Source organism: Lepidothrix coronata, unplaced genomic scaffold, assembly GCF_001604755.1.
Source record: "Lepidothrix coronata isolate B3197 unplaced genomic scaffold, Lepidothrix_coronata-1.0 Scaffold35, whole genome shotgun sequence".
Taxonomy (NCBI): domain Eukaryota; kingdom Metazoa; phylum Chordata; class Aves; order Passeriformes; family Pipridae; genus Lepidothrix; species Lepidothrix coronata.
The window spans coordinates 4,799,283-4,821,664 of record NW_016690215.1 but is presented as its reverse complement, the minus strand read 5'-3'; the positions used below and the strand labels follow the sequence as shown (position 1 = coordinate 4,821,664).

At 42.7% G+C, this 22,382-nt stretch overlaps 1 protein-coding gene across 2 annotated transcripts in view; it reads left to right on the top strand.

Moving 5' to 3' along the window:
• ACE2 (angiotensin I converting enzyme 2) overlaps positions 1–22,382 on the top strand; it is a 33,297-nt gene that overhangs the window by 10,011 nt on the left and 904 nt on the right. For both annotated transcript variants that reach the window (XM_017812242.1, XM_017812240.1), the window contains exons 3-18: positions 1,266–1,424; positions 3,330–3,423; positions 4,036–4,179; positions 5,494–5,606; positions 6,149–6,257; positions 6,953–7,050; positions 8,493–8,662; positions 9,710–9,936; positions 10,723–10,867; positions 12,446–12,544; positions 13,204–13,326; positions 13,682–13,854; positions 14,767–14,825; positions 19,117–19,217; positions 20,220–20,336; positions 21,598–21,792. In XM_017812242.1, the coding sequence (XP_017667731.1) occupies positions 1,266–1,424; positions 3,330–3,423; positions 4,036–4,179; positions 5,494–5,606; positions 6,149–6,257; positions 6,953–7,050; positions 8,493–8,662; positions 9,710–9,936; positions 10,723–10,867; positions 12,446–12,544; positions 13,204–13,326; positions 13,682–13,854; positions 14,767–14,825; positions 19,117–19,217; positions 20,220–20,336; positions 21,598–21,792 (2,126 nt within the window). The remainder of the gene's footprint in view (positions 1–1,265; positions 1,425–3,329; positions 3,424–4,035; positions 4,180–5,493; positions 5,607–6,148; positions 6,258–6,952; positions 7,051–8,492; positions 8,663–9,709; positions 9,937–10,722; positions 10,868–12,445; positions 12,545–13,203; positions 13,327–13,681; positions 13,855–14,766; positions 14,826–19,116; positions 19,218–20,219; positions 20,337–21,597; positions 21,793–22,382) is intronic.

Below are 22,382 nucleotides of genomic sequence, written 5' to 3'. Positions count from 1 at the left end.
TCCCTGCTTAGGAGAAGGAGCTCAGGAACACATTTTCACAGTGATGCTCTTCCTCTGGGTGCTTATCAAGCTCTTGCCCACTTAGCTTTGCATGCTCTCATGAAAGGGAGAGTTTGGAAAATCTCCCAGTGGTGGCTGCTGTCCTGCAGAGGGGCTGCATGGGCAGGGGAGACGCAGGGACAGGACTGCCAAGGGCTTACATCTGCCACTGCTTCTCTCTGCTGGAGCCTAGAGCAGGTACAGTGGGCACTGCACACACGGCACACCTGGGGTTGGACAGCCCGGGCACAGCCCTGGCAAAAGCCTTGGCCTTGCTGTGTGTTTGTACAGGGGTGAAAGGTGACTGAAGGAGCTCTTCAGGCACAGTATGACATTTGTGTTTCCTGATTCCTCAGGAGGGAGGGACGGCTGTTATAGGTGCCCTCTCCACAACCTGGGAAGTATCGGTAATAAGCACAATCAATTAAACTGTCTGAAGGACCCAGGTCAATCAGTATTGTTCTTGTTGCCATTTGGAATGGGTGCCAATGTGCTAAACTGTGTACAAATACGCTAGAAAAAGGTGAATAAGACATTCCCAAATCCAAACAATGCTCTTATGGTGCTACTTTGTGCACTGAAATGTGGGAGTTTCACATGTATGTGCATAATTGCAGCAATGGTAAAAGCAATCTCATAAAATGTTGAGGGTTTGCATGCCCAATTTAGGCAATTGCCTAGAGCCTCCTATGTCCAAGTATAAAATAAAAGAAAAATTTATTTATCAATATTTCAGAAGAAAGTGATATTTGGATAATGAAAAGACTCAGTATCAATATCTTCTGCTGTTGCTGTTGGCTGCTTCTCTGCCACTGCTACTGCACCAAAAATAGGAAGTGACATCTGTGTTACCGACCTGTTTGTGCCCTTTCTTGTTTCCTCACAGGTGGGCAAAGAAAAGCACTAAAGGAAGAATAGGTGGTGATTTAGAGTAGCAGGGAACACAGAAAAGTGACACTGGATCAATTATAACAAGCAAGGTGTGAGGAGACAGTCATGCTTTTTGTTATTTCCAAAGAAAAATGGTTATCTGGATGTGTGAGTAAAACAAGGTCAAAAAGCTCTCCAGCCATTTCACTGTGCAGTGCAAGTGCTCAATCCGCAATCCACAAGTGTTCTCTACAAATGAAGTTCTCTACAGAAGTAATATTTTTGCCCACTGAGTACATTGGGCTGCTGCACTCTTTGGGAGGGAATAATTCAGGGTTTGTTTGAACCCCTTGCAGAACGAGGCAAGTGCCAAGTGGTCTGCATTTTACGACGAGGCCTCTAGGAATGCCAGCAGCTTCCCAGTAGACAGCATTGAGGATAACCTCATCAAGCTCCAGATCCAGATTCTCCAGGACAGAGGATCATCTGTGCTGTCACCAGAAAAATATAACAGAGTAAGTTGCTGAATGTACCTCATTTATGTTGGGTGAGTTGAGCTGTCTCCCACAACACCCTCAAGTGAGAGCATGGTGCTGTTGCCACTCTGCTTGTCTTGCGATGATGGTGTGTGTGATAGGGAAGAGTACCTGTTCTAGATGTTTGTAGGAATACAGGACTGGAAGGGGGTGTCTAGCCTAGGAAGCTGATTGCCATTCAAGTCAGCAGTTTTGCCATTGAATGAATTTCAAGCACACGCACAACACGAGCGTGCCTCAGAGTTGTCCTTGCACAAATGACAGGATTAGTCATAAGAGAAAAAAAGGACCTATGGTAAGTGCTTGGTGAAGTCCAGACCTAGGGCAATGAGCAGAAAGAGATGGCTGAAAGGACATCCATTGAGTCAAAAAGGTGCACGTGGTGCATTATCAAACTGTGACAAAGAGAGGATGTTTTGTTGCAGTGGGCACCTTGGGATACCTGAAACTGGGGAGGGCTGGTGACCTCCTTCCACAGAAAGCCACTGAAGGCCAACAAGATTTAGCAAGACTCATAAGGAGATTTGACATTTGCACTGGCAAGTTCATGTAAGAGGCAGGTGTATGGATAATGACTATTTGTGAAATTGGAGTGAGCAGCTATGCAGACTCAAAAGGGATTTATAGCCAATCATAACCAAACACTTGAGAGTCAAATTAGTTTCATTTTGCTGGAGATCGAATTGACACATAGCATTGAGTCATGGGAACCTACAGTCCGGGATCCTACAATGCTAATTATTGAAGGATCCTGAGATTTTTCTGCTAAGTGCTAGCAGTGCTAACCACCATAGAAAAAAACCAGTGGATTGGCTGAATCTCTTGTATCTCCAAATGAGATGTGTTTCTCGAAAGACACATTACGTTGGCGGGAATGCTGACAGTTTATACAAACTTATATTTATTTTGGAGCATAACAGTGCACTGGTGGTAATGCTGTCTCAGTTGAGGAGGTATTTTCTTCAGTACCCTCACTGTTCAGATATTTAGAGTTTCCTAGATAATGGCCTTTGAGACTGAAGTTGTTGATTCTTTCTTGAAAAGTGACTTTTTGTAGAGTCTGATGGGATTCAATAGAAATATTTAGGTATTCTTCACTAATACAAAAATTTCCCTGGGCACCATTTTAATGCTGACAGAGATAAAGTCAGAGCTAATCACTAACTACCCCTCCCACTGACAGCTGTTTATAGTTCTGATTTAGAGATCTAAATGAGAAATTTCATAGTCCTAAAGGAAAAGCTAAAAGTGGTACATATATTTCTTGAGTCATGAAAACATGAAAACATTAAAATAAACTCAAAAAAACAAAGCTACATAGCATAGGTTCTGAGGTGATTTCAGATGGGTTTTGGCCTTCAGCTGAGCCAAGACATGAGCCATAACTTCTCTGTGATGATGTATAAGCAGATATATGCAATCAGTGTGATGTGACATTAAAACCACAAGCAACAGTCAGCCTGGCAGCATCTGCAGAAGGGGCCCTTTTGCTGCCATTCAAAGCCATGATCTCCCTAGGAAGTTAATGTGGGTTCATGCTTATGGAACCACATTGCTAAACTTTTATTGTTTTATTGCTGCTGTGTATTTATAGCTTTCCTGTGACAGTCAGTGCTCATTAAATCCAGCGATCTGTTTGACTGGATATTCAGAACCTGTAGGTTACATCATATATTTGGGAGATTATCTGTCTTCTCCAGCTAGGTCTGGTTCACTAATGCATTTAGGCAAATTCTTTCATTAAAATCTACTGAGTTTAAACATATGCTTCAATGCTAAGCTGGTGGGTGAAGTGTTGAATCAAGCTCTTAAGGAATTAGCATAATTGGCTGTTATTTTGCACAGAGTGGGTTTCTAACAGACTGTCTTGCATCTAACTTGCAGCTGGGCACTGTGCTAAGTACAATGAGTACCATCTACAGCACTGGGACCGTCTGTAAAACCAATGATCCATCTGAGTGTTTGGTGCTGGAACCAGGTACGGTACTAACCACTGCCCCTACTGTGTCCTTTACCCTGAGGGTGCGCAAAGAGAAAGCCCAAGGGTGGCTCCTGACTGCAAGGGGACAGGCAGTAATTTCAATAGATATATCCTGCTATCTAAAGCTTAGTCATAATTTAATTGCACCTTGCAGTTCAGGGAACTCCAGTGGGCCTGCTGCCCACGAGACATACTGTCTCCTCCTTGTAGTAGACAAAATTTGGAGAGGGCTGCTCAGTTTGTTTGGCAGCCTGCCTGTCACCTGGGGTTTGCCTACATCACAGAAAATTTAATTTTTTTCCCCTGCTGTCAAAGTCTTGTTGGAATCAATGCTGTGTTGAGGCCAGTCCCAAGAACTCTACCAACTCAAGGGAGGGCAATGCAGAGAGAGCATTTAAGACACTCATGATCTGCTCCATGCTTCTTAAAAAGAAGGGAAAAACCTTAAATGAGAGAAGGATACAATAAAATAATGGGATATTTCAGTATATCAAACACAAAGTGCTTTCTTCTCAGTTCATGAAATTTCTTTCACTTGGGTTCATTTGCCTGCTGTGAAAGAAAAAGTCTGCTTTTTTAAGGCCCAGTACTTAATTTTCATTCTGACAGGTCTGGATGCTATTATGGCTGACAGCACTGATTATCATGAGAGACTGTGGGCCTGGGAAGGCTGGAGAGCTGATGTTGGCAGGATGATGAGACCATTATACGAAGAGTATGTTGAGCTTGAAAACGAGGTTGCGAAGCTTAATAGTAAGTAATTTTTTTTTTAATAATTTTTGTTTTCCATAAACTAGCAAACATACTGCAGTCTTGCACAATTTGCCCAGGAATTCAAAACTCGTACATAATTTGCACATAATTTGCTCTTGGTATGCACGTCCCAAAGTAGGACGCAATGCTGACAGATGCCATTGACCAGATCAGAGGTTTCTTACCAGCCTGGAACACCAGGCACCTTTTTGTTGGCACCCTTCTTTGTGGCACTTTTTCCAAAGGCCATAATGTATCAGTGCCCTTCATTACATACTGTCTTACCCAGAATTGCACTGCTTGTAACTTATGGCTAAGCACACTTGATTTGAACAACTTCTGAGTGCTGTTGAGTTTTGGGAACATCTCCTCTTTCCTATGGGCCTTGACCTTCTTTCTGGAACCACAATCATTGGTAGCACTTATAAGCATTATTCCTGAGCAGGAATGATCAGATTTAGTAGGCCTGGGCCAGCATATGCAGCTGGGTGTTTAAAAAGGATTTTGGACTAAGTGTGCTTCCAGTCTGAGATCTCCAGACAAATCATAGGAAACTGTCTTTTCAAGGAACAATGGCAGGTGGCTGCTAATTTTCTTTTGGGGTCTTCTAAGATAGCTTCTGAAGTTGCTACATCATCTGTCTTTTGGACAAACTGCAGCTGTATCACCTGCTTTCCTATACTCCTTGTGTTGCAAAACTTGTCAAGCTGGAGCTAGAGACAAGGGATAAGAAAATATAGTCCAAATAGTTAGACAGGGAAAACCCTCAAATATTAAGAAATGGTCATTATGACTTTCCTTCATACGACTAAGGAAGAAACTTCAGCAATGAGCCACTTCTACTCCAGGCTTGATGGAGCTCTGTGGACTGGAAGATTTAGTGGAACTGGGAGCTCAGTTTCAATTGGGGTATCTCCATCTGTCTTGGTGGATTAGTTGCTGGAAGAGGGGGCCCATATTTAATGTTCACCAGCCTATACCTTTGGTGAGAACAAACCCCTTGATATCCAGCTGTCCCTCAGGAGCTTCAGTCAGGAGTGATGATTTCCTCTGACCTCCATCTCCAGATGGAATGACCCTAATTAGCAGATAACCATGACTGCAATTTCTGAATTTCTTGGAAACCTCCCATACCTGCATGTTCATGGGACAGAGCCTCAGGGAGCTCTCTACTTCCTGCTAGACCCAAACTATCTTGCACTTTGCCTTTTTGCTTTGGGGGAAGGCTGCAGGTCACCATGGGATCAGAAGGGAGCTGCAGACCTAAGCAGTGCCACATGTGGTGTCCTGATGTGATGCATCCATGCTTTACAGATTATTCTGACTATGGAGATTACTGGAGAGCAAATTATGAAGCAAATTTTCCAAAAGATTATGAATACAGCCGTGACCAGCTGATAGAAGATGTGGAGAAGACATTTGAGCAGGTAGAGGCAGAAGAAGCTCTCACCTGGGTTGTGTTTTGAAATGGTGGGCTCAGATGTTGATGTTATGAAAAAAGATGAGACCACCTCTAAACTGGCTGATTGCAGTCTACCTGGGTTTAACAGATGTTGGGAGACACACATGAGATTTTTATCTCTGCAGCCATTCTAGGACCAGCTTGGTCCCCTTGGGCTGCATTGTCCCCAAAGGCTGAGAGAGGGAGCTCTGTAAGTCTGTGTCTCTCATCCAGGTAGGGTCCATGGCAGGAGGTATGTCTCCTGTGGGGTAGATGGCATCCTTGATACTCTGCATTTAAAGTTAGCAATGCTCCCTTCCTCATACCTGAACATGACTTCTGGGGCTAGGATCTGGACTCAGTGCTTGAGCCCTGAGGCAGGGAGCAAAGCTCAGCTGCAGGTTTGGGGTGCACTTATCTGCCAGGAGAATTTTGTCAGAGGCATCTTCAAGGCTTTCTGTTTAGGAGTGACGAGTGGCATAGAGCAAAGTGAAAATAATTAGTTTCCTTCTCCTTCTCTGCCATCAGATAAAACCTCTGTACCAGCAGCTGCATGCCTACGTGAGACACCACCTGGAGCGAGTGTACGGCCCCAAGCTCATCAGCTCCACAGGATGCCTCCCTGCTCACTTGCTGGGTATGTCAACATGTCCATGTCACGCAAGCCTGACTTTATACACAGGACAATCACCTTCAAGGCATGAGGGAAGAGAGTAATTTGATTGTTTAATCATGATAGTAGCAAAAAGGTTACAGATAAGAGAAGGGGAGAGGAGAAATGGAGAAATTCCTGGCAGAGATGACACGAGTGCTTAGCAGCAGAGGCAGGAAGAGAAGGCAAGTTGTCCTCATCCTCACCAGAGCTGGCAACACACAACTCAGAACTCTAGCATTGGGCTGGGGCATTTCCCTCCCCTTTGCAGCACTGGTCATCCTTAGAAATGAGAGTTTCGGAGAGAGTTGTTTTTCCTTTCAAATCTTAAACTCCCGCATTTCACGACTTTGCTTTCAAAGCATGCAGCATCAAGCTGCTGTAATTGTTGTGTACTTGAATATAGCACGGAAATCACATAGACTAACAACGTGGATGTTCAGTTCTGAAACTATATTGTACAAGAATATCTGACATTGGGTAATAAAAGCATCTTTGATGTGAGTTTGACCTATGCATGACTTCCCAGAACTGCTCCCCTCCACATCTGGATCAGACCAGTTTAGATATATAGAAATCCCTATTTATGACACTGCACAATTTATAGAGCTGTCTGGCACTTTTGGACAATACATAATAAATAATTGAAAGTATTTCTATGTTTCTCTCTTTTTATGAAGGTGATATGTGGGGTAGGTTTTGGACAAATCTGTATGCCTTGACTGTTCCCTATCCAGCCAAACCCAACATTGACGTAACTGATGCAATGGTTCAAAAGGTAAGACATGCATTTATGCATTGCATTGTGTAACAAATCTAGACAGTAGAAAAATTAGGCACCAAGTGTCAGCTGCTCTCTAGAAAACCATGGCTTCCCTCAGGCAGACACACTGCCAACAAAACATTGCTTTATGCATCCTTTTTTTGCTTTTCACCTTAATGTGTTTATGCATTTTTCACTGTACCTTTCCCCTTAGCTGTTCTCTTTCTTCCTACACCCAAGGCTCCAAGTCTATTTTCCTCTGAGACATCTATCCATTAAGAGATATATTTTGAACATATAAATATTTTAGGAGTTGGCTGGTATCAAATATGATCTTTGCCAGTCATTACCATAATAAAATAGTTTGTACATCACAGTTTGTTTCATTTTTGTCAGTCTTGTTTATTTGCATACATCTAGGAAACTGCATTGCTGCCTGTTATCTTTTGATAACTGCATAGCACCATAAGGTCTGTGTTTGAGATCTGTAGTGCTAAAAGCTGCGATGGCACCTTTACCAGACCAAGAATAGGGGTGAAGACAACTCTCTGCAGTCTTGCCTAAGCTTCACTTCTTTTAAAAAATAAACAATGATAGGTGGAATTTGATTTTTGAAATGTGCTTATTCACCTGGAATCTAACCTTCTGTCATAGGGAGCACTCCATGCAGATGTTATGCTGATAAGAGAAAAGAAACAGCTAAAGGTGATTCATTAGCAGTTTGCAAAAGTCTGCATCATTCTCACCTCTATTTTATGCTGCTGATCCCCCATCAAAAATCTGTATCTGTTGAAGTATCATCACAAGGAGGGGCAAAGGCTGAGCTCCTCCTTGTTGGTTGATGTCCCTAGTTAAGAATTCTCATCCACCTGAGCTGTTTGCCACCTAGATCTCTGTGAAAGCTAAAGTCCAGTAAATGCAGAGCTTCTGATATGTAGGATAATAAAACTGCTGAACGGCAAAAATATCTCGGGCATTACCACACAGTCACAACCTGATAAGCAACTCCCACAGACACATTTGCCAGGTTTTATAGTTCTAGCTGAAATCTGTCATGCTCGTCTTCTGGGAATGTAGCTCCACTCCATCAAATGAGTTGACCCAAGTTGACTGAAGTGGCTGAAGGGTCAGATCCCAGATCTGGCATGCTACTGACAGGAATGTCTTTCTTATCTTACCATATCTTTTATTGAGAACTTCTCTGGTCTGGGTCAGGTGCTATCAGCTGAACCTCTGAGTGCAGAAACCTATTTTGTTCTCAGGGAAAACACTTAATTCCAGTTCCAAGCAGAATTTCCAGAAGTGCCAGAGGCGCAGACACTACTATCTTACTCTCAGTAAACCAGGTGCTGATCTGAAGTTCCTTGGAGATAAAGTCAGCTGCCCTGCATTAAGGAAGCCATTGGGAACAGGCTCCATGAAGAAGCAGTGGGTATTGGTGGCATTTTCTCTTTCAGGGGTGGACTGCAAATAAAATATTCCAAGCTGCTGAGGCCTTCTTCACCTCCGTTGGCCTTTATAACATGACTGAGGGCTTCTGGACAAACTCTATGCTCATAGAGCCGACTGATGGCAGGAAGGTTGTCTGCCACCCAACGGCATGGGATCTGGGGAATAACGATTACAGGTACTGAAATTGCTATGATCCCCTTTTATACCATCTCCTAGAATAAACATATTTTCACTAAAGGTGCAACATCCTGGTTTAAGTTATAATTTCTCCTACTTTATTTTTTTCTGGTTGATAAGAGGGGAAAGGAAGACAAGATCCTGTAGGACTGTTAACTTTTCTGTGTAACTTTTTCCATGAAGGTCTAAGAACTACTCTCAAATTTTAGCTGAGAAGTGACTATTATTTATATGATTTAGAGAAATAATGACTATATTCTAGGGCTTAAGGAATAAGCAGAAAAGCAGGTGCTTGTGGATACCAGTGAGATTTGCGGACAACTGCATATTCTGCATCAATGGCACCGGGTCCCTGGGTAACAAGAGAAAATCTCCTGAGGGCCCACTGTCAATCTTTAGCAGAGAGATCCAGTTTCATAAAAATCCATCAATCTCTTCCATGTTTGGGAAAGGAGAAGGACGACAAGTCCCCACACAATGAAGTTTTTTGGCAGGAATTCTGTCCCCTCTTGCAGTCCCCACAGTTACCCAGGGAAAGAGCCTGGTCTCCAGCAAAGCCTTAGTGAAAGCCATCAGCCTCACACCTTAGCGCTCTGGGGAAGGTGAAAAGAAACCCGATTTGGAAGAAATTTCTTTATTAAAAAGTTCCTACAAGAGGATGAAGTAGCAGGAGTCACCAACACACAGGGTTTTTCACACTACTATCTTCCTAAGATTGGTGGTGGTTACTCATTCCCACACACACAGTGAGTTTATTGCTAGGTTTTAGGAAGCAGCTGCTTTCTCACAAAACAGCGATTTTCTCTTACTCTCTGCACAATTTCAAGGTGACTGAAGGTGTTTTGCCTAGTTCCCCTCAAAGCCTCACTCTTGCAGGAAGAACTGCACTGCATAGCAGGATGTAGCAGCCCAGGTTTTGTGAGGGGCAAGGGGCATTAGCAAGCTCTGGAGGGGCTTTGCCCCATGGTTGTGGCAGACAGGGCTGAGGCAGCCACTGCCTAGGCCACTGTCTCTCTAACCACAAGCACGTTGTTCTGGTGTGCAGGATCAAGATGTGCACCAAAGTGACCATGGATGACTTCCTGACTGCACACCACGAGATGGGCCACATCGAGTACGACATGGCATACTCTGCACAGCCCTACCTGCTGAGAAGCGGTGCCAACGAGGGCTTCCATGAAGCAGTAGGGGAAATAATGTCGCTTTCTGCAGCCACTCCTGAGCACTTGAAATCTCTTGATCTCCTAGAGCCAACCTTCCAAGAGGATGAAGGTAAATAAATGCATAAATATTATGTATTTAAGTGAAAGCACTTGCAGGCCTTATTATGCCTGCGAACTCAGCAATCAGCTGAGAAGCTTCTGAAAATCTTACTACACTAATTTGCCAAAAATACTATTTTTTCCCCAAATCACATTGTAGAGCAAGGATCACGGCTTTACAATGATGCTACATAATTCAGAAACAAATAGTTAGCACTTCATTATCTTTGGTACTGAATTCGTCCTTAAATCTTCATAGTTCATTTAGATGAGTCTCCACAACACTTTTCAATTTCTGTTGCATGAATCCGTACATATCTCTATCAAGGTATGTATTTAGCAGTTCAAATGAAACTGCAACCTTGAGATTTACATCTCCCATTTGAGTGAATATTGAGTGATAACATGTCAGCCCTTGTTATAATGCAGTTTGTCTGGCTTCCCTGGAGTATTGCCTTAGAATGATGATGTACATTTTTGACATTTTTAGATGTCTTCAACTCAAAATTCCCCAGAGCCTGGGAGGGCTCTCAGTGAAGGATAATGAAATGCAAATGCCAAAGGCCAAGGTTATTTAAGAGGTTGGGTGAAAGAAAGAGGGATAAAACTGCATATAATACCTAAGGATTTTACCTTATGTTTTTTTTCAGTTGTATTCTTCCTTCCATGTTTTCTTTAGTGAAAATCTGTGATTCAAACAAGATGTAAGCATTAACTGTAAAAGGAAGCAACTTTAGCCATCAAATCAGATACTAATTGTTACCATAACCATTACCTTAACTGCTTCTCTCTTCAGAAACTGAAATCAACTTTCTGCTCAAGCAAGCACTAACAATTGTTGGAACAATGCCTTTTACTTACATGCTTGAGAAGTGGAGGTGGATGGTGTTTAGGGGTGACATTACAAAGGAGGAATGGACAAAACGGTGGTGGGAGATGAAGTAAGTTTGTAAAACAAAGAGGATTTTTTTCAAATGAACCTGCAAAACCAACCCTTCATAGTTACTCAACATATTGAGGAGTTTGTGCCCCCATAGGGCAGGATCTGTTTCTCTGGGTGTTTCTACAAATCTCTGTAGAGTGTCAGCTAGAAACACCCAGTGTGGTTCACACAATATCTCACAAGCCATGTATCCCCATTATTACTGTGTACAGCCCCAGGCATTTACCTTGCCTCTCAAAATACTTTCCCCACCATTTTTAATGTCAGTTTCCTGATAAAGACAGCACACAGTGTTCCAGATCAACACTGCTGTCCCCCTGATTCATGCCCCAAGACATCTTTGTAGCTTAAGTGCTTAAGTACAGCCCTTCCCTAAGTCTCATTGGTCATGTGTTCTGGTGTGCTCCCCACATCTTCAAGGACAAGTGGAAAGTGAAGTTCATCACACTTGCCAACCTGAGAAGCATGCAGATCTCAATCTACCAACTATCTGTGCACACTTCTTTGCTTTGTGTTTCCTCCCCACTGTCTAGTGGGTTTGGAGACAAATTGTCTGAAAGGTTCCAGACTGATTCTTTCCTTTCTTATATATTAAGATCCCAGCTTTATTTGTCAAGAAAATACAGTTCCCTTGGCAAATAACATCCAAAAGTGCATTATCAGATTACGCCCACCAGTCAATCTATTTTCACCACCTTGGAGCTCAAGATTTAAAAGTAGTTTGATTCAGATTACATTTTGGAATTTCTCAGGTTGGTTATAATATGGGGACAGAAAAAGACGAAGAAACCAAACAAGCCCCACACTGAAAATGGAGCTTGCCCTCTGACATGAACATGAACACTAAGCCTCTGTCAGCAAACAGAATCTATAATAAAACTTGATATATGCAAGCTTCCTGACCTACTGTAAAAATCAATCAGCTTCAATGTATTCAAAAGTAGCAGAGATGTCAGATAAACAGAGAATGACAAATTGTTCAGGGAAGCTTATCACATCTGTTGCAGTGGCACCGCAAAGCTCTGCTGGAACAAGAACTTGAAATATGAGCATACAGAACGTATTTCCGTGAAAGCTTATTACCATTTTCAGAACTTAGAGCATGGGTTTGTTTCTGTAGTGCTGCTCAGGAAACACACTCTCAGGAGAGGAAAATAAAGAGAAACCTCCTCTACAGCCCAGTGGCACAGGAGGGCATCCACCTTTTGGGTCGCCCAGTCTCTGCATGCTCTTACCCAGAGCAAAAACAAAGGTCTCAACTTGGGATGGCCCAGGGCATGAGGTGTGTGTGTGAATCTCATCTTGTAGATTCTTTTATACCATTAATTCCTCCCTGCACACCCTGCTATTATACAAATCATTTCCTTGCACTCTTAGTTTCAAAGCAGCTTCCTCTCTGTGGTCTCCAGCTGTGGAGCAAAACTTGCTTGGGGTTACTGGAAGCTGTATGGAATTCTTCTGTTTGGAAATGAGAGAGGTACCCATACGTATCAGACAAAACAGAAGAAAAGCTGAGTTAGATTATTTTTCTTTATTGTCTCTTAACAAAAACCCTGTGTTTTTCCTTCATCCCTAGGAGACAAATAGTTGGTGTTGTGGAACCAGTCCCTCATGATGAAACCTATTGCGACCCTGCAGCACTGTTCCATGTGGCCAATGATTACTCCTTCATAAGGTAGTGCAATGTTTAATTCATTACTTAAATTTTGGCTACAGAACAAGCCCCAGCTACCTGAAACATCTACTGGAAGGTCTCGGGACTGAATCTTATTTTGTTTAAAGTCCAGACTGAAGGTCATTGATTTCAATGGAAGTGTTTCTGTGGACATCAAGGGCTGCTCCACAATAATCTCTGAGCAGTGAGGAGGCTGCTGAGCTTCTTGCTGAGCAGAGAAGCTTCATGCTGCCATCAAACCAGCAGAAGCATTTCTATATGAGGTGTTTACCTCTTGGGGAGTCACAGTGCTTTGTGTCACTTGGGCCACGCACATGAAGCCCTGAAGCAACTAACTCTGAACATCCCTCTGTGTCCCATCCATTACATTTTAGAGGGTTCAGCCAAAGTGGAGAGCTGGGCTTAAAAACCTTACTCTCTCCTGTTTTTTGTGGCAACAAACAGATCTGGGGCTCTTCTGCTGCATTTGATCATGGCATTTTTTTAGATTCGAGCAAGCTTAGCCTATAATATCATCTGGCTTCTCTCCCTGCAGTGCAGCCCCCCACATAGGAGTGATGGCTGACACAGCAGAGCTTTTCGAAGGCCAAGGGCCTGCGGGCTTCCTTGCCAGACAACTAACAAAACCTGTACCTCCCTTTTCCTTGCCCTTCCTTTAGGTATTACACCCGGACCATCTATCAGTTCCAGTTTCAGGAGGCACTTTGCAAGGCAGCTAACCATACTGGCCCTCTTCACAAATGTGATATAACCAACTCCACTGCAGCTGGTGAGAAGCTGAGGTAATGAAGCAAATTTCTCACACGTGTAAATCAGAGTATAACAAAGCCTAAGTCATCCTCGAAAGCTTCTGGAGTTAATGAGGTTGCATCAAGGATGAACCGAGCTTGGAAATTTAGCGTGTATCTGCTCAGTTCATTTGGACAAGTTGACTAGATTTATGTACACTGATGTTCTAAACATTGAAGGTTTAATTAGTTGTTAATGGAAATAAAATATTTTTATTAATAGGAATGATAGGAGAAAAGAGGGAATTCAGAAGCAAATAAGAAAACTTTTATAGTGATCACAGAGTATTTTGCTATTCTAGATGGAATGTGGCAATAACATATATTACTTCTCATTTCACATACACAGACAATTGCTGTCATTAGGCAGATCCAAGCCCTGGACTGAAGCACTGGAAAGTGTAACAGGAGAGAAATACATGAATGCAACACCTTTGCTCCACTACTTCGAACCTTTATATGAATGGCTGAAAAAAAACAATTCTGGAAGATTCATTGGTTGGAAAACAGACTGGGCTCCATGTACGTATGGCTTGTGAGTGATTTAAGGACTCCTGTCAGTCCTCACAACTCTTGATTAGCAAAGTCCCTCTCTGTTGAAGGCTGTTGAAGGCTCTTCTCCATAGGGAAGAGGGTTATGGGAAATACAAACCAAGCAGTAAGTTTTACTCACAGGAAAATGGACTGGCTTCCTCATGGCCAGAGCTGAAGAAGTCAGCACAAGGTTTGTCAGAGCCCCACCCAGTTTTCAGAAATTGAGGTGGATTTGGGTTTTTTTTTGTCATAGAGGCAGCTCTCAGAGTGTGGGATGGCTGTACAAAAGGAAGAAAGATCAGAGGCTTGGACTTGTGTGGCACTTGCCTGAAAGCAGTGGACCTGTTTGGTAGGGCTGGCAACCACTGGTCCTGGGAGCCAGCAGACCCTGACCTGGGGGCATAGGGACAAACCAGGGCAAAAAAAATTAGTACTGTGTTTTTTTACTGTCATGTGTTAGTCAAAGATGGGAGCTCAAGGGGAGGAAAAGGAGAAAAATGCATTTTTCAGCCTATTGTGGAGACAATAATTGTTGAACCACTCAGGTTATATATGTGTAATCACTATCTGTACTTGAGAGTACCATAATTCTTACAATGCTGTGCTAGTCTCTAATGCTGGGATTCACCTAACCAGACCAACATCTGCATCTAAGCTGCTCCTCCCCAGTGGTGGGAAATAGGAATTTTTCTTCTGTCTGCTGCAAAGCCAGGCTTGGGGACTGAACAGCTCACATGCATGTTTGCAGTAGTGGTAACTGAAAGGAAACAAGATCAATCCCACCAAGATCTCTAGGAGGAGCAGGGGAGCCCATAAGGAAACTAGCCACCCCAGTGTTTCCCAGGGACAGACTTTCTGTTAATGCAGCTCTAACAAGGCCCTTGTTTCTTTTTAAACCAGATTCCAGTGATGCCATCAAAGTGCGCATCAGCCTGAAGTCAGCGCTGGGGGACCAGGCGGTGAGTGTGTTTGTGCTATGGCTCCCTTCCCATTGCTCAGGCAACAGGGATGGTGTACTAATGGCTCTCAGAAAATAAGGCAGGATATAGCTGATCTTTGTGTCTGAAGAGTGGCATCATCTCAGGTGAAAACTTATCACATACAAGATGTCTTGTCTGAGTTTCTGGTCAAGACTCCCCCTAGAATCAGTGAAGGGACTTTCTCCAGAAAGTGATCCCACCCATTTTAAGAGAGACATCTCAGCTAGATGAGTTACTCCATGGAGATACCAATCACAGTTATTCACCTGCTACAGGACAGGCCTGGAGGGCTAACATAGGGAAACCTGTAAGCCTGAAAAGGGCTGTGTTTTTCCCAGCTATGTTGATTTGTCTAATAAGTCCTCTACCTAATTTCTTCTAATATTAGTTATCGTGGCTATGGTGTCTGACTTCAGAAGTTATTACAGCCGCTACTTCACATTTAATGTGGGGCTAAAGCAGAGGGGTTGATTCCAACACTCTATTCTTAAATGCTCTTGACTTCAAACTAAAACACTGCTGTCAGCCTTTCTTTGTAGATTTTTCTTTGCAGATTTTTCTTTGCCTGTTTGCTGTAATCTTTCTGGGCCCTGATATATTCGACTGCCTCCCTGCCCTCCAACCCTTATGCAGAGACAGCTTTGTTATTGAGAGGGGGAGAGTGCAGTGCAGCTACTTCTCTTTCAGATGAGGAGAAGGGCTTTCATTCCCAAGAGCTTGTCTGCTTTTCCCAATTATACCAGCTGGTCCAATAAAATGTATTAGAGCAACCAAAAAAACTCATCAAAGCCAAAGATGGCTTTTACAATTTTAACAGAGCATTGGCTTAGCCCATCTGCTTAACCCAGGCTGAAAATTTGCTCCTTATTCTAGCTGTTCCTCTATATGCTAATCTCAGGGAGGCAGTGTAGAAGGCTTAAGTGGAGACACTTCATTCCTCTTAAGAGCCATTTTCACCTTGCAGAAAATTAGTAATTTTCCAAGAATGAGTATGTCATCCAGCAGGTCATTTAGACCTGCGTGTTGGAACCTATTGCACTAGCTAGGACACAATAACATGGGCTCATTTTTCATATGAATTGGTGCTCTTTCTTCTATCACTCTCTCATATGTAAGCCCTACTGGAGTTTTATTGCTTCCTAGACTGCTGAGTTGAGTTAGATACAATTCAAAACTGATATCAACAGCATGAAAAGGTTCCATATTAAAAGACATTTATTAGTCATTATGGTTAATGTTTAGCTTAATACCATTTTTATGCCTGCCTTTTGCCATCACAGTCTTTTGTTGTGCAATTGAGCAGCTGTAAAACAATCTCATACAGATTACTTAATTTGAATTCTTGTATGGACAGTAGGTTCTTAAACTCTGAAAAGCAAGCCATACATTTTCCTCTCAGAACCTGTCCACATCACCAACTTGCAAAAAACCTTTTCCATTCTGTTTCTTTCTGCCTCCCCATGATTTTCCCTTATGCTGGGCCCCTGGGGACATGACTGAATGCTGGTATGTCAGGAGCAGGTAGTGGTACATGCACGAACTGGCACAGAGAAAAGGCAGGGGGAATCTCGGTTAGGAATCTCAGCCCAGCTACACAGAGCAGTATGTTTTGGCTGCTTTACATGGCTCACAGTGCACAGAAGCTGTGAACCCAGTGCAATCGTTTGTCTAAGATGAATTTCAAGTTGCTTTGCACTGTTAGGGCAGTAGAAAGCATTCTGAGTATGCCGGTATGTATTTCTGCTCTGGAGAGAGCAGAAAGGGAACAATTCCCCCCTTGAGCAGAGGCAGAGCTGCGCTGGGGTGGCCGAGGGGGCAGCTGCAGCTCATGCCGGCAGTTCTGTGCCTCTCAGCTACAGATCTCGACCCTGGCTGCTACCAGCAGGAGAGTTTCAATAGCCCAAAGTTCTGGCAAATTAAGCATCCAGACTCATGGATGGGCTTAATGCCAGCTGTACCAGAGCGTGCGCTGCTGCAATTACCCTGCTAATTGTTTCCAGGCCAATGAGATTAGAGCTGCATCACTGGATCACCAGTGTAGCTGAAGAGTCTGAAACACCCATGGCTTTGCTTCATCTGGGGCTTTATGGAAGTGTCCTCCTAAAGGAACCTGCTACAGGATCCCCACTGAATCTCTTGGGTTATGTCTTATTTAAAATAAAAGTTTCCAGGAGGATCAGTCCACCAACCATCAGTCCTGAAAACAGGACTCCTCTTCAAGCATTAATTCAAAATTCCCCCACTGGATCAATGCCATACACGTGATTACATTGTAAAAGGCTGGCACACAAGACAGCATTAGGGAATGGAAAGCTGTCAGCCTGCAGGCATTTAGATGTATTTTACAATGAAAAATCCTTTTTGAATCAGAGGCCAGAGTTACACGGTCTTTCAAGTCACACGTGGGATATTGGAGGGAACACAGTAGGAAAGAGCAGAGGCACTTGGCAGAGTTTCTTTGTCTCTGAAAGCAAAGCAGCTTCTGTCACAAACAGCGTAAGGTGTGTTTCTGAGATGCCTAGGGAAGGAGTGTGGATAGTTTTTACTCAAACACAGATCAGAAGCCAGCCAGGTACTTCCCATCCACACAGCCCATAATGTCTGGGCATAAATAGAAATTTGAGAAACCCCCACGATAGCATCATAGGCTGTTATGGTGAACAGTGCCAGCTGCCGGAGACAGCAGAGGTAACAAGAAGTGCTTCAGTGCAGGGCTGTGAAAGCAGGAGAAAGCCAGGGGCATTTGCCCGGCAAAGGTGACTCAGCCTCAGCCCTTGCTGGTGGGAGCAGCCAGGGCTGGCACAACCCCAGCCCTCTGAATGCCACGGGGACTGCTCTGATTGCAGTGGCTTTGGGTCACCTGCACCTTTCTTTCCTGGGGCGTGATCCTGCATGGACTGACAAAACCAGGCTCTTTCTGCTCTTTCCTCCCCTGTATTTGTAGAATCACAGAATAGTTTCAGTTGTGAAGAACCTTTAAAGATCATCTAGTCCAGACCCCCTGCAATAAGCAAGGATATCTTCCATTAGATCAGGTTGCTCAGAGCCTCACCCAGACTGACCTTGAATGTTTCCAGGGACTGAGCATCCACCACCTCTCTAGGCAACCTGTCCCACTGCTTCGCCACCCTCACAGTAAAGAATTTCATCCAGTAACTAAATCAATTCTCTTTTAGTCTAAAAATTTTACTCTTTGTCCTATTGCAACAGACCCTACTAAAACGTTTATCCCTGGGTTTTTTTATGTTTATACATATTTCTCTCTCTTCATTTTATATCAGTATCAAGAGGAGGACAGGATTGAAAAATGTACCTGATTTTTATAAAGCCTGTTACAACAGAGCTGCCTTCTACCTACCACACCTTCCTGAATGATAATTAAGAAGGTCAGGAGCTGTGTAAAACTATCACTGACAGCATGTATAGGCATTCCTGCCCAGGTACCATAAACATAATCAAATCTAGGCCTTAGGGGGATAAAAAAAGTTGCCACAAGTTCAGTTGGGAATTTCCCCTTTGTGCACATTCACTGTTGCACAACAGACCAGGCTGAATTATCAGCTCCTGTGGTGTTTTTGCCCCCTGTACAGCTCTTAGTTCCTGCTTCAGAGAAGCTGTTTTTGACTTCCACTGCAAATAACTTTGGACTCATAAGGTAGGCCAGGAGAAACCTGCACACAGGCAGTACATTTTTTATATCACCTATGTATTCTCCAGGGAAAAACAAGAAATTGGTGCCTGCTGCAGAAATACAGATGCAATGAATTTTTTTACCAGAACAAACACCCCCAAAAAATCCCAGCTCATCAAGCAAATAAATGAGCCACCTTTGTATGACACCTCCACCTCAAATATTCTCCTCCTTAAAAGAACAGAATAAAAGAATCTAAATTATGAAATCATTAGACTTCAAAGAGAATTCACAATATTTGGTAGGAATAGTGTTGCTCCTGACGCCTTTTCTCCTTGTAAGGCAGGGAGATGTGCTGGCACTGCAGCATCTTCAGCAGCCCTATGTAAACTTAGCAGAAATTGCAGAGGGATACCATGATGTCTGGCAGCAGGGATGCCTGCTTGGTTATTCCCCTGCAGAGAGCCAAGATTAACAGAGCTAAAGTGTTTGGATAGGTTTCTTATGTGCTATAATGGTACAAATAAATAATACTGAAGTGCATGCCAAGCCTTACAATTGCTATTTCTTTTTATAATGATTTCTTAGTGTCAGATAACTTGCCGTCTCTGATGAATTTCTCTTGTGCTGTTTCTGCAGTATGAATGGGATGACAACGAGCTCTTCCTGTTCAAGTCATCCATCGCCTATGCCATGAGAAAATACTATGCAGAGGTGATGAAAGAGAAAGTTAACTTCCAGTGAGTGGCTTGCTTAATTATGCCAGCTTTGTCTACATTGCTTCTGGTTCACTAAACAGCATGGACTGGTGGAATTAATTGTGCCTTCTGTCAAATGTAAGGTGATAGCAAACAATGTCAAACACCACCTGGTTACAAAAGGCAAGATGCCAGCTTGGGTACATGGTGTCTTTTCGCTGAAGAGTCTGAAGTTTAGGAGTAATGTGCTAAAGTTAGATAAGAAGGCTTTGACTCCCACGACGTATGAGGAGTGCAGGTGAGCCTTGAGAAATTGTGCCCAACACCTGCATGGGAATATCAGGGAAGGTACATTGATTGGAAATAAAAATCTCTAGCAATGTATGTGTTTGATACTGGATATCCAAGAGGTTTTGGGCCAAGAAAAGATAAACGTGTTGATTAAAAAATACTAGAATTTGGTGCAGAGTTACTAATCTTATCTAGATTTAGTTACAAACACAAAATCTTTCACATGAAATTGATTTTGGTACGAAAACCAGTCCTTTTTATTAAGTATCTTCAAAAATTTCCAGAAGCTATCTACTTAAACTATTAGATATTATTCTATAGAACATCAGTCATGTAATATCTAGATATTACTTTATAGAACATCAGTCATGTTATATCTAGAATCTACTCCCAGAAGAAAATAAGGAAGAACTCTTTTTTTTTCCCACTCGGTACTTCATATATCACCTCATTCATGAGACCAACCCCAAACACTTTCTGTTCTGCAAGTGATTATGTGCTGAGGAAAATTACACCAAGGATTGTCTTAGGTACAGAGTAGATGTTCTCCAACTAAAGTTACAAATTAGCACATAAAAAAAGAAATTCTGTCAGGAAAATTGACTTCACTTCCTAGTTGATTTCACTAGAAAGTATTCCCTCAGCATAAACTAAGCCCCTGGTACTGCCAATCAAACAGAACTGTTCACTTGCCTGAATTTAAAGCTAATGTATCTTAATGAAAATAACCTTTCTCTTCTGTTCCTCCTTCAGGATTACAGACATTCATGTTGGGGAACAAACACAAAGGATCTCTTTCTACCTGACTGTCAGCATGCCAGGTAACATCAGTGATATTGTGCCCAAAGCTGATGTGGAAAATGCCATCAGGTGAGATTTTCCTCTCTGGGAAAAAAAAAGCCAACAAAACAACCAGACGAGAGGGTGGAAGGGGAAGCAGTGCTCAAGTCAGCTGAGACAGAAGGGATGACAAGGAAGTCAATTATGTAGTTAAAATAGAAATAGTGGGATGAGAGAAACTAGGATGAGAACTGTTATGATAGAAAGAAAACAGTCCATCTATCTGATGTGTCTTGGACAACAGCCAATGTAAAATGCTTCAGGGGGCATGTAAAATTGCCATAACACATCTCATTGCATCACACCTTGCCAGAAAATATCATTGCTCAGACTTTAACAGGAACTATGTTATATTCTGAAATACCGAATACAGTAGTGGTGTGTGCATGCACACGTGTTTTCTTCCTCTCAATAATGAAAATTCAGTGAAGGAATTATTGTTAGCAAGGATTCCAGAATAATGGTGTACTAGAAGGACAGCCAGATGTATTTGATTATACAGAAGAGGTCAGAGCAGGAGCTAGTTCCCACTTACAGGTCAATGAACAGCTCTTTTATAGCACAGTGTGACACCACTGTAAGTCATTGCTATAAAAATGATAAGTAAAACTGCAACTCTGCAGATGAACATGAATAATATACAGTGGGAAATGAAGAGGGCACAAATCTAAAAGCAGCAGCAACATGAAATGGAGTTGGGAAAGCAGTGAGACAAGTTGGTGAGCCAAGGAAGAAGAATATGCCTGTGAAAGTCACTGTCCAGTTAGCTCTCAATAGCAGATGTGGAAGTTTGGGGAAAAACAGGGCACAGAAGATACACCAAGGAAAGGGTGTTTAGGGCAGTGAAAAACACAAGATTCAAAACTGCAGAAAACTGTAGGGGGGAAACAGGTAAAAAAATGTCAAAGCTGTGGTTTTATGTCACACATCTAAGACACTTTTGGATAGCCAAAAAACTTAGGGTAAAGAGAATGAAAAGCAAAATGCCAATAGAGAGGGAGACCACAAGGCTGTTTGCCTCATTTTGATAAATGTTAAGACTGAGTTTAAGAGTCCGTACAGTGTCTTATCATGTCAGTGAAGCTGCAATAGGTTAAGGGTTTAAGTTACTGTGGTTGTCACTCACCACCCCGTGCCAGAAGCAATATACATTTAGCAGTACCTCCTGTGCAGCCTTTTCAATTGAGCACTTCAGAGGACGCTTGGCACACTAGAGATTTAGAAAACAACTGAAAACTTTCTTTTCTTCCAATAACTGTGTGAAACTCTTTGAATTTGCATTTGATGGCAGGATGTCTCGGGGACGAATCAATGAGGCTTTCAGGTTGGATGATAACACGCTGGAGTTTGTGGGCATACTTCCAACCCTGGCCGCACCTTATGAACCACCAGTCACCATCTGGTTAATTGTATTTGGGGTGGTCATTGGTCTGGTTGTCATTGGAGTTATTGCCTTGATCATCACTGGCCAAAGAGATCGCAAAAAGTGAGTAATATATTTTGATACTATGATTATGACGATTGGGAGATGTCCCAATAATTGAATCATCGGGATTCTTACAAATTGGGCTGCCAAGTCTAACTGAAACAAGCTAAAGAATGAAAGCTTATTATCCCTCTCCCATCAACAGGGATAGCTAAAGGTTCAGCCCCCTGCCTTTCACTGCACGACAGCTTTGGCAGCTCAGTGCAATTCCCCCATCATGAGCAGTTTAACCAAGGCAGCTGGATGCTGTGGCCACAGGGAGCTGCAGGGTGGCCAGGCTTCTGCCAACCCTGCTGCAAGGTGGATGGGATGTCCTGCTGGGAACACAGTGCCTTCTCTAACAGCAAAGTTGTCCACATTCATCAGCACCTCCAGTTTTCTATAATCTTATTGCAGGCTGTCCAGTAATGTCATTTTCCTTAAATATTGTTGCATTAACAGGAATAAAGCTTGATTGGTTTTCTATGTCTCTCCATTAATAGGGATTCCAAGAACACAGTAGTTTTGCTACAGTTCCTCTTTAAAGCCAACACAATTCTTTTTATATAAATATTCCCAGTTAAACACAGTATTATTGACATTGGGGGTTG